The sequence below is a fragment of the Somniosus microcephalus genome, chromosome 6 (assembly GCF_052327205.1).
Source record: "Somniosus microcephalus isolate GS21.2 chromosome 6, FLI_Smic_1.0, whole genome shotgun sequence".
Taxonomy (NCBI): Eukaryota; Metazoa; Chordata; class Chondrichthyes; order Squaliformes; family Somniosidae; genus Somniosus; species Somniosus microcephalus.
Window position 1 is genome coordinate 10,374,197 of NC_140992.1, and position 15,157 is coordinate 10,389,353.

Consider the following 15,157-nt stretch of genomic DNA (forward strand, 5'->3'; position numbering starts at 1 on the left):
AAACTGTTCCCATTGGCGAAAGGGTCGAGAACCAAAGGAAACAGACTTAATTGTACACCACTTGAAGTATTACTGTGTGAAAAAACCTATATTGCACAATGTATAAACAGATGTTAAAAATTGATTACCTCAGTGTCGTTTGGACAACTTTCTTCAACTAATCTCGGCCTCTTGCATTGTTCTACGGAAGCTCAGCGTAAGCTCGAGGAACAGCACCTCATCTTCCGATTAGGCACCCTACAGCCTTCCGGACTCAATATCGAGCTCAACAATTTCAGATCATAACCTCGGCCCCTATCATATTTTTATATATTTTTTATCCACACTTTTGGTTTGTGCCTTTTCCTTTTGTTTTCTCCCCCACATGGCCGCTGTCTTTCATTCTGCCAGCGCATTTCACACTTCATCTAGAGCCATCCTTTGTCTCTCTACCTGCCCCATTACCATCTGGTCTCGCCTTGAATATCTCTTAATGTCTCTTCACCTCACACTGACCTTCCCTTTTGTTCTTTTATCCCCTCCCCCATTTCCCAGCCCCCAAACTTGCTTTTACATCCGTTTCATTTCCTGCTTTTTTCTCAGTTCTGAAGAAGGGTTTCGACCTGAAACATTGACTCTGTTTCTCTCTCCATGGATGTTGCCGGGCCTGCTGAGTTTTTCCAGCGTTTTCTCTTTTTATTTCGGATTTCCAGCATCTGCAGTATTTTGCTATCGTAATCTCAGGTACCGCCTGATTATTAATAATAGGCTTGGGTTTTTGAAAGAAAATTGTGTTTTGTTTATCAATACACCTGTTTAGATAGGTGGAGAAATAAAATAGAGGAACAGAACAAGTAAAGATCCTTGATATCAAACTCACTTTTCTCCACACAGCCGCTCTGCACCCTCCAGTCTCCCAGAGTAACATCAGCTACTTCGCAGGCTGAAGCGTAAGACTGCAGAGCATTGCACATAAGCACAAAATCTCCTCCAGTGACACAGTGATCGTAGACGCAGCTCTCAAAGTACAACTGAGGAGGGATATACCAGTGACAATCTTTGAAAGGACCATTGCTTGCCAAAATAATTATGCAGTATTCCTCGGCCTCATCGTTTGATGATGGATCGCATGTCGGTGGCGGTGGAGCAGTTTGATTGCACCTATGCAAGTAAAATAATGCATCATTTCTCTCTTAAATACAAAATATCTCCTGTTCTATTTAACCCTCTTCAAACTTCAATGATTTTATTTGAAATCACAAGCTTTTGGAGCGCTGCTCCTTCGTCAGGTGAAGTGGAGAGATGCATAAAGACACAGCTTATATAGTCAGAGAATAATGCCAGATGATTACAGGTAATCTTTCTAACTGCCATTTATCACACCTCGGCAGGAAGATAATCACAGCAATCAAAGGTGTGAATGGTGTCCAAACAGGTCAGTCAGGAAAACATTACATCAAAGAACAATGAGGTGGGGTCACAAGGGGTCAAATGTTGCAGATGCTGGGGTCTGTATGAAAAACAAAAAACAGACAAAAATACATTTTTTTTGCTGGAAATCACAGCAGGTCCGCCCGCATCTGTGTAGAGAGAACGAGCCAACGACGACTCAAGTCTGGATGACCCTACATCAGGTGGGGTTACATGTAGTGTGACATGAACCCAAGATCCCGGTTGAGGCCGTCCTCATGAGTGCGGAACTTGGCTATCAGTTTCTGCTCTACGATTTTGCGTTGTCGTGTGTCCCGAAGGCCGCCTTGGAGAATGCTTACCCGAAGATCGTAGAGCAGAAACTGATAGCCAAGTTCCGCACTCATTATTCTCTGACTATATAAGCTGTGTTTTTATGCATCTCTCCACTTCACCTGACGAAGGAGCAGCGCTCCGAAAGCTTGTGATTTCAAATAAAACTGTTGGACTATAACCTGGTGTTGTGTGACTCCTTACATTTGTCCACCCCAGTCCAACACCGGCATCTCCACACCAAACTTCAATGAATAACGGGTGGGAAAAAATACTTTGTGCTAGCAAAATTGTTCCCTTAAAATACATGCAGAAGCATGAACAATATGCTATTATGCATCAGTGATACTTCATTCATATACATCCCGATACCAATACTGGAAAAAACATTTCAGATATTCACTACGAACCACTGAGATTTAACAGAACTGTACGCAAGAGTTGATTTGGACATTTCCATGAAATCTTAGCATTGCCCTCATGTATTTCAATCCTCTTTACACCAACCAACTACTCCACTTACTTTACTTACTGCCATAGCTTCTCATTCTCTGGAAACGTCTCACCAGCTGCATTGCCTTTACCTTAACTTACAATACATTGCAGGAAATACTCACAGCCAGTCGTCGTCAGTAACTGTCCAGCTGTTTCCAAACTGATTTGAATCCAAGGCTAAAATTCCATCAGGCTTCAAGAAGTCATCGAGCTGGTCATCAGTATAGGTACCGCACAAGCCACACAGCCGTCCTTTGTATCTCTCATCCACAATTACAAACAGTTCATGATCTGCGTTAAACTTCAGCTGAAGACCAAAGTCGGTCTGTACCACGACGAATGATCCTACCATTGATACTCTTACTGAAGAACGGGGACTCACAGGAAGCTCAGCCCTCACTCCATCAACCTAAGCCAAACATTACCAAGCTTAGCATTATAAAAGTCACAAACACAGTAGCTATCTCTCTTCAACATTTCATTAATTCTGAAAACTGTACAGAGCAGAAACATTACTCACATAAACGAGCTTATTTTTCCTCGCTGCAATATGAAGGCCATCAAGTTGCAGAGCAACCGAATTAATGGCAGACCATGTTGGGCTGCCTCTGTGTTCATTTCTACTTGTCACAGAAAAGTGAACGGATGTATTTCCACAAGTCTCAGTCACCGTATAATTGCAGGCGCCCTGGAAGTGGTACAGCTTCCCGTCAAATGTCGTATAGTGCGGGTCACCGTAAATGTGGCAGTTTGCCGTGGCTGCTCGGTAACATCCCAAATTTCCGTCCTGCACTTTGCAAATTTCCTCTGGTCTACAAGACCCTGCTTCACACTCTACTTGGTCATTTCCAGTACATCGGCACCTGTTTAGACATCCGTCTTCCCAGAACATGGCCCCTTTCTGACAGACAAAGAGCATGGATTATTTTCACAATTGCTACATGCTCCTAATGTAAGCAGAACATTATGTGCAGAAGAACCGAATGACACCACAAACACTTACTACTGCTCTTCACAGTCTAAGGATAAGGGGTAAGCCATTTAGGACAGAGATGAGGAGGAATTTCTTCACCCAGAGAGTGGTGAACCTGTGAAATTCTCTACCACAGAAGGCAGTGGAGGCCAATTCATTAAATATATTCAAGAAGGAGTTAGATATATTTCTTAAGGCTAAAGGGATATGGGGAGAAGGCAGGGACAGGGTACTGAATTTGAAAGATCAGCCATGATCTCATTGAATGGCGGAGCAGGCTTGAGGGGCCGAATGGCCTACTCCTGCTCCTATCTTCTATGTTTCTATGTTTCCAACTTACCTCGTAGTATTTCTTGTTGTGGACACAGCCACAGTTCTCAACAGGCACACACGGGCTTCCACTGACAACAAACCCATCGTTACACTCACAGTCCTCCACACAGGGCATGCTGCAGTTCCCTGGAGCAAAAGGGTCTGTGCAGGTGGCCGGACAAGCACTGGCACATGCATTGTAGTGGCTATTGGCTGGACACCTGATATCTGAAAGCAAAGAAGGTACAACAAAATCCTTTACATTTCTGCAACCCAAAAATGGCTACATTGATGTCAATCGAGAAACAAGTCTTGTGTAGAAAATTCTAAACACACATACTTTTTGAATCAACCTGGATCACAACAATGGAAAGTATAAAAACAAATACACATGCAAATTGAATTAAAAGAACTCTTAAACCTACAGCAGCAGGAGTTAGCAAATACGTACAACAGAAAGTGGAGTTTCTCCACGCCGGAATGGTCACTCCTGCACTTTGGCACGCCTCTGCATAGATTTGGAGGGCATTACACAGAGCATCTTGGTTTCCTTCCAACAGGCACAGTTCAACAACACAGCTTTCGAAGGTACCAATGGGATTTATTACAGAGTGACACTTTACAAAAGGACCTTGTGGGCTGGTGATCAAACCACAGAAAGCATTGCTTTGATAGAGATCCTCGTCAGCGGGCTGACATTCCTCAGGGGGGACTGGGTCACAACCTGGATCGTAGGGTGGCACCTTCCAACTATTTCCCAGTTCATTGGAATCCTTGGCTTGCTCTCCATCGGGTTTCATGTAATCGTCCTTTCTCATTCCGTTGTAGTTACCGCACATACCACAAGTCTTATTAAAATATGTACTCGGCACTTTCACTTCCACTGAATGATCAGTGTCATAAGAAACACGCAGCCCAAACTCTGTCGCCAGGACCACGTATCTTCCACTCCTACTCACGCTCACTGCGCCATCAACTAGGGTCACGGGTAAAGTCGTCCACACTTCATCAACCTGAGTGGAAGAGGAAAATTTATATTGAATAGCAATCATTCTAACAAAGTACTGCATCCCTTTACTCAATACGCCCAACAAACTTGAACAGCCATCCATCTACCATCTCACTGCAGTAATGGGCTAACACAATATTGAGCATCAGGTCTGTCGACATTTACACAGTTTAAGGGCACTCTCTTCAGCTTTGTAAACTGATGGAAAAATGTCACATTAATCTCTTTTCCACTCATTCTTCTGCACAATATATTCTTAGTCATTCATCCACTGTAGTACTACAACAAAATAAAAATTCTACATAAGGAATGATTCAGAATAAAAGATAGGTATAAAATGCAGCATTTGAGAAAACTCAATCTAGCAATAACATGCTTACCAACACACGGTGAGATTCCTTCTTGACAATCCAAACATTGTGGCCGTGAACAGCAACCTGAACTCTCTGAACATAAGATACTTTAGCGTTGCCCCGATTTTCATTTTTTGCTTCAATGTTGAAGTACGGAAGAGATGAGGAATTTGTGCACAGCTTGGCTATCGTATAGGTGCAACTTCCCATGAAATGATGGGTCGCTTTGTCAAACGTATTGTAATGCGGGTCATTATGGACTCTGCAGATGCCGTATGCATACGGGTAGCAACCGGGAACTCCGTGTTCAACTCCGCAGTATGAATCTTTACCACACGTTGAACTCCAGCACACTACTTTACTGCCTGCCGAAGGACATCTACATTTAGTTGAACAGGTATCGTCTGTCCAGAATTCAGATCCCACTGGGTAGTGCTTTCCTTCAGACCAGCAGCCACACTGACTTCTTGGCACACATCTGTCGTTGTACAAAACGTGCCCACTGTCACACACACAGCCTTCTACGCATGGTTGGTTGCAGCTGGATGGAGCATTGGGATTGACACAAGTAGCTGGGCAGGCTGAGCCACACTGCTCATAGTGACTATTCGCTCCACATTTCAAAGCTGCAAAGAGAATTCAGAAGACCACACATTACTTTCACTTTAGATTCCTTCCATCCAACACGTTTCTGAAAAAACCAAATGGTTCAAATACGCCTGAAATGTTTATAACTCCACCAAGTATAATTTAAACATCTAGCACTATAGTCTCAAACACTTACGGCAGAAGGTCTCATTCCTCCAAGCATCCACTCTCACTCCCTTTGACTGGCATGCATCTGCGTAGGACTGCAAACTACTGCACAGAGACCCCGTCTTCGGGTCTAGCGCACACAGGTCGTACACACAGTCCCCAAAATAAACCTTCGGGTCTACTACAGAGTGGCACTCTTTGAAGGGACCATGTGAACCCATGATTATTCCACAGTAATATTCACTTTCTATGATGTCCTTTTCGTCATCAGTGCAATTTGGTTTGATGCCAATGTCAGGAGTACACCTGGAGAAACAGCAGCATCACGAATGAGAAATGGTTAACATAGAAACACAGAAGATAGGAGCAGGAGTAGGCCATTCGGCCCCTTGAGCCTGCTCCGCCATTCAACGAGATCATGGCTGATTATTCAAACTCAGTACCCTGTCCCTGCCATCTCCCCATATTCCTTGATCCCTTTAGCCTTAAGAAATATATCTAACTCCTTCTTGAATATATTTAATGAACTGGCCTCAACTGCCTTCTGTGGTAGAGAATTCCACAGGTTCACCACTCTCTGGGTGAAGAAATTCCTCATCTCTGTCCTAAATGGCTTACCCCTTATCCTTAGACTGTGACCCCTGGTTCTGGACTCCCCTGCCATTGGGAACATCCTTCCTGCATCTAGTCTGTCTAGTCCAGTTAGAATTTTTTAAGTTTCAATGAGATCCCCTCTCATTCTTCTAAACTCCGGCGAATATAAGCCTAATCGACCCAATCTCTCCTCATACGTCATTCCTGCCATCCCAGGTATCAGTCTGGTGAATCTTCGCTGCACTCCCTCCATGGCAAAGTTAAAGCTAGAAGATGTCTGCATCCAAATGGTGCAATTACGGCAATTAGAAGTTTGAGGGCTTATTAAGGAATAGAAACAACCCCGAACACTTCTATAAAGTGTACCTGGTATCATTGTGCGTCTGCCAGCTGTTGCCCAAGCTAACAGAATCGGGCTCCATTACTCCATCTGGATTGAGGAAATCATCTCTTCTGTCGTCGTTATAGTTTCCACACATTCCACACACTTTCCCCTTGAAAACACTGGGAAGAGTTACCTCTGCTCGATGACTCCCATCAAACTTCACTCTCAATCCAAACTCGGTGCTAACAATTACATACTGTCCACTTAGTCCAACGAGAACAGCTGAAGTGACTGACACAGGCAGCACCTCCTCTTCTCCATCGACCTGGAATCATACAAACATTGAGCGATTCATTCTTCAGCAAATGGACCCCATTCAATATACCTGATGAAGATACTTACAATATCGAATTCTTACCTTCACCACACGCCCCTTCTCCAGTGTAATTCTGTGATTGTAAACATCAACGTTCACATGTTTGACGTACGATACATAGGAACTTCCTGATCTGTGCTCATTGGCAGCTTCAACATTGAAATAGGGCAGAGTACTGTTGACGTCACATAGTTTTGATAAGGTATACGTGCACGTTCCCATGAAGTCATGAGCTTGCTTATCAAAGGTATTGTAGTGAGGATCACCTTGCACAGTGCAGGACGATTCTAAAAATTATAAAACAAAGATCAATTGGTGGTACTTCAGTTCATCTAAGACCAAGCTGAATTATTTTATAGTCTACTGCTCTTGTCTTCTCTCAGATGTTGGTGATACGTGTGACGGCTGTATTTTACTAACAAGGCATTGTAGCAGGTTGAGACTCTGTCAGCTCTTTACTGCACAGAACTCCTACAACATGGTGGCGTGGAGGGGAGGAATGGGGTGCATGGAAGAGTGCGTGTGTTGAATGGTACTGGAGGGCAAGGTAGTGCTGGAGGCGGAAGTAGTACCATACTAGATAGGAGCAGACTAAGAAAGACTACGAAAAATTCAAAATTCAAAAATGGGTTTAGAATACATGTACGTAAACGTGTGGTGAATAAGGTGAATTAGCTGTGTGGCAATATGATGTTGTGGCAATAACGGAAACGTGGCTTAAAAACGGTGAGGACTGGGCACTTAATATTCAAGGTACAAGGGGTTCAGAAAAGATAGGGGAGGAAAAAAGGGAGGTGGGGTGGCAGTGCTGCTTAAGGAAGACATTGTAGTTTTGGAAAGGGAGCATGTTCTTGAGGGGACAAGGACAGAATCCGTTTGGTTAGAGTTGAGGGGCAAAAAGGGAATGATCACACTATTGAGGGTGTTCTACAGGCCTCCAAATAGTGAGAGGGAGGTAGAGGAACAAATCTGCAGGAAAATCACAGAGACCTAAAGAGCTATAGAGTGGTGATTTTGGGGGACTTTAATTACCCAAATATCGATTGGGATACTGCAAGGGTAAAGGGTAAGGAGGGGGGAGGAATTTCTGAAATGTGTTCAGGAGAATTTCCTTGACCAGTATGTTCTTGGCCCAACTAGGAAGGAGGCACTGCTGGATCTGGTGCTGGGGAATGAGGTGGGCCAGGTCGACCAAGTGTCTGTGGGAGAACACTTGGGTATGAGTGATCATCATATCATAAGATTTAGATTAGCAATGGAGAGGAGCAAGGAACAATCTGGAATAGGGCTAACTTCAATGGGATGCGAAAGGATCTAGCCAGGGTAAAAATGGAACCAAAGACTGACAGGAAAATCTGTAACGGAACAATGGGTGATCTTTAAGGAGGAGATGTTCCAAGTACAGGCTCGGTACATTCCAACAAGAGGGAAGGGTAAGGGAACCAAAGCAAGGGCTCCTTGGATGACGAGGGAGATAGAGAAGATGATGAAACAAAAAAAGAGGGTGTATGATGAATGTCAAGTGAACTCTTCAATGGAGAACCAGACCAAATACAATAAGTTGAGAGGGGAAATGAAGATGAAAATAAGATTGGCAAAGAGAGAATATGAGAGTAGAATGGCAGTTAACATAAAAGGGAACCCAAAAATCTTCTACCGGCATGTAAACAGTAAGAGGGTAGTAAGAGGCTGGGTGGGGCCTATTAGGGACTGAGAAGGTGATATATGTTTAGAGGCGCGGGGCAAGGCTAGAATACTCAATGAGTACTTTGTATTGGTGTTTACTAAGGTGGTGGATGCTGACAAAATATTGGTCGAAGTGTCAGGCATTCCCGTTCCTGTTGTTGGCATTTCCCCGTCTATTGCAGGCCACGCCATCCTGAATGGCTGGAGTTTTCCTGCTGCTCCTTCAGTGTGTACATTGCAGCAGCTCTGCCATCTTATACACGTACTAAGCTTCCCCGATAACTGAGAAGGTCACTAGCAGAAAAACAAGTGGCTGAACAATACTCACAAGAGCACAGCCCAGCTGCAAAATCTACTACAACATCCAAACATACTCATATCACACTGATCTTTCCACAAAGTCAGTAACAATAGAGTAACGAGGTATATTCAATGGAAATAACCACAGAAAGTGCTGGAAAAACTCAGCAGGTCAGGCAACATCCGTGGAGAGAAATTTGAGTTGACCTTTCGGGTCGAAACCCTTCTTCAAAACTGGAAAGAAAAGAAAATAGATCGAAGGCAAGGCTGCGATCGAACAAAAGAGACAATAAAAGGTATTCGAAGCCAGACGAGATGGTAATAGGCCCGTGGAGACAAAAGGCAGCTGAGATTAGGTGTGAAGTGTACTGGCAGGTAAGAGACAGCTGCCAGGTGGGAGAGAGAAACAAAAGGAAAGGGGGGGCTGGTGGAAAGGAGGACCCAAAACAAAGGGGTGGAAAAATTTATAAGTAAAAAAGTAATAGGGGCCGAGGTTATGATCTGAAATTGTTGAACTCGATATTGAGTCCGGAAGGCTGCAAAGTGCCTAGTCGGAAGATGAGTTGCTGTTCCTCGAGTTTGATTGGAACAGAGTCCATGCAGATATCTGCTGCAAAGCGCCATTTCTCAGTCACAGTGTTCGACCAGTGGAACACAAAACACCTGCTGAAATCAACACAACTACCTGCTTTGCTTCCAGAATTGGCTTGTTTGCATCATGCAACAATGCACACGGCACGCTTGAAGTAGACTTCGCTCATTAATTTGCCCACAGTAATCAAACTATTTCTACTGAAAATCATCACTCATTTTATGAATAATCAAATGGCATCAGTAAAATTTTGACTCGATTAATATAAACGTGTGATGGGTGAACGGACCAGCAGTCTCTAATTAGCTACTGGCAACAATACGTCAGTAAGACTGCAATGAAGAATAGCTGTGTCGAGATCCCACATCACATGTAGGCTGCTTTAGTTTACCTGTTATGTCAGGAGTCAGGGTACTGGCTGTAGTTGGGGTGCTCATTGCGGTTGTTGTGCCACACGAGGCTGCAGAGAAAAAAATGATACAGACTCAGAAAAATTTACATGTTACAAAAAAAACAAATCAAGTTTCCAGCCTATCGACCTGTGGAAAACCATGAAGAACACCACACTATTATAAGAGAGACAACAAACGCCAATCCTAAAACCAGTGCTAGTTTCATCTATATTTAAGTAACACAAACCAACTGAGCCACAATATATGTCAGACAAATGAGTCATGTTTACAAACCTCCACAGCATCCACTATGGAAGGAGATGTCATCCACAGCAACATCACTGCGATAGTCATTACCCCGCACTGCTTCTATGAGGATCTGCAAGAGAAAGCATCATAATATCAGCAGGCAGAAGATAGCAACGGCAAGTCTAACGACGGAATTTCACTATCTATCTTTCAGGTAACACTGGGAAATAGATGAACATATCAATTCACATATTTTGAAAAAACAACTCCAGACATCTCCTCTGACTCACAATCAACAGGTTTGATTTTATCTGAAGAAGAACAATCTCTGATTGAATTCCAATTAAAGCCATTAAGCAGCCGAAGATCTTCTAAAACATCTCTTCTTCTTCTTCTTCTTCTTAGGCAGTCCCTCGGAACTGAGGATGACTTGCTTCCACATTAAAAATGAGCTCGCAGGTGACTGATTAGTCCAATGCGGGACCTACACTCTCTGTCACAGGTCGGGCAGACAGTGGTTGAAGGGATGGGTGGGTGGGGTGCTTGGGTTGACGTGCGCTCCTTGCGTTGCCTGCGCTTGGCTTCCGCTTGCTCCCGGCGAAGAGGCTCGAGGTGTTCGGCGCCTTCCCGGAGGCTTCTCCTCCACTTTGTGCGGTCTTGGGCCAGGGATTCCCAGGTGTCGGTGGGGCTGTTACACTTTTTCAAGGAGGCTTTGATAGTGTCCTTGAAGCGTTTCCTCTGCCCACCTGGGGCTCTCTTGCCGTGCCGGAGCTCCGAGTAGAGCGCTTGTTTTGGGAGTCTTGTATCGGGCATGCAGACAATGTGACCCGTCCATCGGAGCTGATCAAGTGTGGTCAAAGCTTCGATGCTGGGGATGTTGGCCTGAGCAAGAACACTGACGTTGGTGCGCCTATCCTGCCAATGGATTTGCAGGGTCTTGTGGAGGCAGCGTTGGTGGTACCTTTCCAGTGCTTTGAGGTGCCTGCTGTACATGGTCCATGTCTCTGAGGCATACAGGAGGGCGGGTATCACTGCTGCTCTGTAGACCATGAGCTTAGTGCCGGGTTTGAGGTCCTGGTCTTCAAACACTCTCTTCCTCAGGCAACCAAAGGCTGCACTGGCACACTGAAGGCGGTGTTGGACTTTGTTGTCGACGTCTTGCCCTTGTTGACAGTAGGCTCCCGAGGTATGGAAAGTGGTCCATAAACAAGTAACAAGTGGAACATAAACAAGTAATAAAACCACTAAAAATAATCCACGCAGTTTACCTGAGAATTTCCAGAGAGGTGCAGGACTACTTCTCCTGCGATCCATTTGTTCCCCTTATTTCCTGTCTCTGACCACATTAGTACTGGTATCCCGTTCTCAACCTGGTAAACGTTCAAAGCCATATTTCGAGCTACTCCATACATGTGGTACCAGAATCGCAGGCACTGATCTCCTCTCTTTGCACATGGAGCACTGACCAAATGAGCTCGGTCTCCTTCTTTGACGTCATTGCCTTCAATGTAGATGTAGTAACCACCTGGACACACAATGATGTTCATGGTGTTAGAAACAAATCATCTGCTCTGTCAACCCTCAGTGGAAAGATAAGGACCTCATATCACCTACCTGCAGTGGTGTGGTCATAAGACGGCCCTGTGTTAGCTGATGGTGTCGATCCACTGATGCGCTTCCAGTCAAAATCATCTGTCTTGGATTGCGTCCAATTGCACAGGTCTATGTCAAAGTTGCAATCCCACGCACAACCTGTGGATTTAATAAAGACCGCTTGTTTGTATCTTTAATACGCTGAGCATCATCTAGAAATGAAACCAGATATTCAACATCAAACTGCTCCATAAAGCCATTGCAAGGAAGTATCTTAGGGATCAACTGGACTGGAGTCAGCTTGATGATTCTCCACACTTCCTTGCAAAGATTAACGCAAAGGGTGGAGCGATAAAATAGAGGAACAGAACAAGTAAAGATCCTCGATATCAAACTTACTTTCTTCAACACAGCCGCTCTGCTCCCTCCAGTCTCCCAGAACACTACCAGCTGATTCACAGGCTGAGCCACAAGACTCACAGCAAGTGCTGCACTCATTTAGCAGCTGCATGATGCACCAAATGGCTTACAAAGTGAAGACATAGCCTGATGATTCTGTGTAAATAAGTCTCATACCCCAAGAACAAGTCTCATAGATTCTTCCCAAGATGATGAGACAATGGGCCTGCAGCAATGAGTCATGCACTCCCCTGCCCCCAACATCAGCACTCTGGAGAATGTAAGGAGTAAGGTTATGAAAGGGGAACTGAGTGAACCGCCATTCACCATTGAGGAGAAGCGAGTGCAGATGGCAGAATGCAAAGAATGCAGGTTGAAAGCCCATGCTGCATTTCAACTGTGTGGTCAGTGATTGTGCCTGCCTTCAGATGCAGGAGTAAAATGCAATTGCTATATCCTTTGAGGCCACCCTCCACCGCTGGCAGAACAAGTCTCAGACAGTGTTGTGATCAGCACTATAGAAAGTTTAGATATCCAGTTACAGAGCTCTGTCATTATCAGATTGGTGTGGAGATGCCGGAGTTGGACTGGGTTGGACAAATGTAAGAAGTCACACAACACCAGGTTATAGTCCAACAGCTTTATTTGAAATCACAAGCTTTCGGAGCGCTGCTCCTTCGTCAGGCTCCGAAAGCTTGTGATTTCAAATAAAGCTGTTGGACTATAACCTGGTGTTGTGTGACTTCTTACAATTATCAGATTGGGCAGAGTGATCATTTGGAAGGAACAATAACAGCGGGGTATCAGAGACACCCGACAGACTGCTCTCATACAGTTTAGGAGCCTAGCCCCAGGGCATAGTAGGTATGAGGCAGCTTTCTCTCAAAGAGGCTGGACATCTTCCACTCCAGCCAGGCTTCATAGAAACATAGAAGATAGGAGCAGGAGTAGGCCATTCGGCCCCTCGCGCCTGCTCCGCCATTCAATGCGATCATGGCTGATCATCCAAATTCAGTACCCTGTCCCTGCTTTCTCCCCATATCCCTTGATCCCTGTAGCCTTAAGAAATATATCTAACTCAAAGGACGGAGGAAGTGCCCGAGAGTGGCCAGCCTCTGCAGGTACTGTGTTGTCGGACACAGCGCAGGCTGTCGCAGGGACACTACATGACCCTGTAACCAGCTGTTGGAGGCCATGACCATCACAACAGGGAAGCATCATCCAACCTCAACCCACTGCCACAGTTGCTCCTCTCACTCAGGCAGTGCATAGACACAGTACAAGGTTAAGAGGTAGGACAAACGGACCTCATTGGGTCACCAAGGGGAAGTTTGGCGTAAGACATAGACCATGTCATCATCTATATAAATGGCATTGCAGTGTTTACTGGATAGGGCCATGGGAAAATGGTACGTGCTGGGATGGGGTGGGGAGGCTGGAAGATGGCAGTTCAGCTTCAATGGAGGGTATGTTCTTGGGGTAATAATCATACAATAGAATCATAGAAGTTTACGGCACAGAAGGAGGCCATTCGGCCCATTGTGTCTGTGCCGGTCGAAAAAGAGCTATCCCTCCTAATCCCACTTTCCAGCTCTTGGTCCGTAGCCCTGTAGGTTACGGCACTTCAAGTGCATATCCAAGTACTTTTTAAATGTGATGAGGGTTTCTGCCTCTACCACCCTTTCAGGCAGTGAGTTCCAGACCCCCACCACCCTCTGGGTGAAAAAGTTCTCCTCAACTCCCCTCTAATCCTTCTACCAATTACTTTAAATCTATGCCCCCTGGTTATTGACCTCTCTGCTAAGGGAAATAGGTCCTTCCTATCCACTCTATCTAGGCCCCTCATAATTTTATACACCTCAATTAAATCTCCCCTCAGCCTCCTCTGTTCCAAAGAAAACCTCAGCCTATCCAATCTTTCCTCAGCTAAAACCCTCCAGTCCTGGCAACATCCTCGTAAATCTTCTGTACCTTCTCTAGTGCAATCACATCTTTCCTGTAATGTGTGGGAGCTCTTTGGGGAACTAAAGTGAGGGAGTGAGTGGCAGGAGGAATCCATTACTAGAAGTAATCCTTGATCACACAGTTCCATTCCAATCTCCCTGCCTAAACGTCGCCCTCTTTCACTTCCTCGTCCTCTTCCTGTCGGCCTGAAGCCCATGGACCTGTTTCCTGCCCTGCTGCATGCTCACCCCCTCTTTGGATCAAAAATTATGCAGCATGCAGCAGACGTTGACTATTTTCATACAATAGCAAAATACTGCGGATGCTGGAAATCTGAAATAACAACAGAAAATGCTGGAAATACTCAACAGGCCAGGCAGCATCCGTGGAGAGAGAAACAGAGTTAACGTTTCAGGTCGATGACCCTTCTGATGAAGGGTCCTGTAGTGTATGTACCTTTAAGAGAGAACTACTTTTACAGCTCCTGTATACTGTAGTACCGGCAGTGACCACACCTGTCTATAAGCATTGAGCATGCCTCTGTACCCCCAGTCTTGAGACTACCCTACTCCAGTAAATACCTGTTGATTGTTAAGTTACAGCATCCGTGTGGTTATTGAAAAACATCACACTCTCAGAATCACGGATCTAACAGTGGCGACGAGTGTCGATTCGAATCTACCTGCAACTCTGCATTTCCCTTCGAGGATTCACTCCGGGAGGGCGGTGGAAGAAAGTCGAGGCCAGAAACACGGGCGTCGACCACGAGCAACCGCCCAGTCGTCCGGCAGAGAGTGAACATCGCAGGGGAGGCTGTGGAGAGCCGGGCTTGGTTCCCCAGCCACGACGATCAGCAATAGACTGACGACAGGTACAGCGCAGACCCTTCCCGGACAGCGGCGGCTGGAGCCGACCGACGGCGGAGAGAAAGCCGAGCAGCGTCGATGGGGTAAGACAGAGGGCGAAGCGCACAGGGCGCAGCCGGGGGTTGAAAACCGAGCGGCGCCGAGGAAAAACAAAACGGAGAGAGAGAGGGTAAACAACAGCCGGGTTCAGGACTGAGCAGCGGAAACGGGAAAGGCGCACA

The 15,157-nt window shown here is 45.4% G+C and overlaps 1 protein-coding gene across 2 annotated transcripts in view; it reads right to left on the minus strand.

The window, feature by feature from the left end:
* LOC147115444 (IgGFc-binding protein-like) overlaps positions 1–15,157 on the minus strand; it is a 169,140-nt gene that overhangs the window by 103,727 nt on the left and 50,256 nt on the right. For both annotated transcript variants that reach the window (XM_085989698.1, XM_085989697.1), the window contains exons 6-18: positions 11,749–11,886; positions 11,403–11,659; positions 10,180–10,264; positions 9,885–9,953; positions 6,958–7,202; positions 6,581–6,864; positions 5,649–5,926; positions 4,892–5,490; positions 3,954–4,515; positions 3,531–3,730; positions 2,738–3,118; positions 2,340–2,626; positions 860–1,140 (exon numbers count right to left, since the gene is read on the minus strand). In XM_085989698.1, the coding sequence (XP_085845824.1) occupies positions 860–1,140; positions 2,340–2,626; positions 2,738–3,118; positions 3,531–3,730; positions 3,954–4,515; positions 4,892–5,490; positions 5,649–5,926; positions 6,581–6,864; positions 6,958–7,202; positions 9,885–9,953; positions 10,180–10,264; positions 11,403–11,659; positions 11,749–11,886 (3,666 nt within the window). The remainder of the gene's footprint in view (positions 1–859; positions 1,141–2,339; positions 2,627–2,737; positions 3,119–3,530; positions 3,731–3,953; positions 4,516–4,891; positions 5,491–5,648; positions 5,927–6,580; positions 6,865–6,957; positions 7,203–9,884; positions 9,954–10,179; positions 10,265–11,402; positions 11,660–11,748; positions 11,887–15,157) is intronic.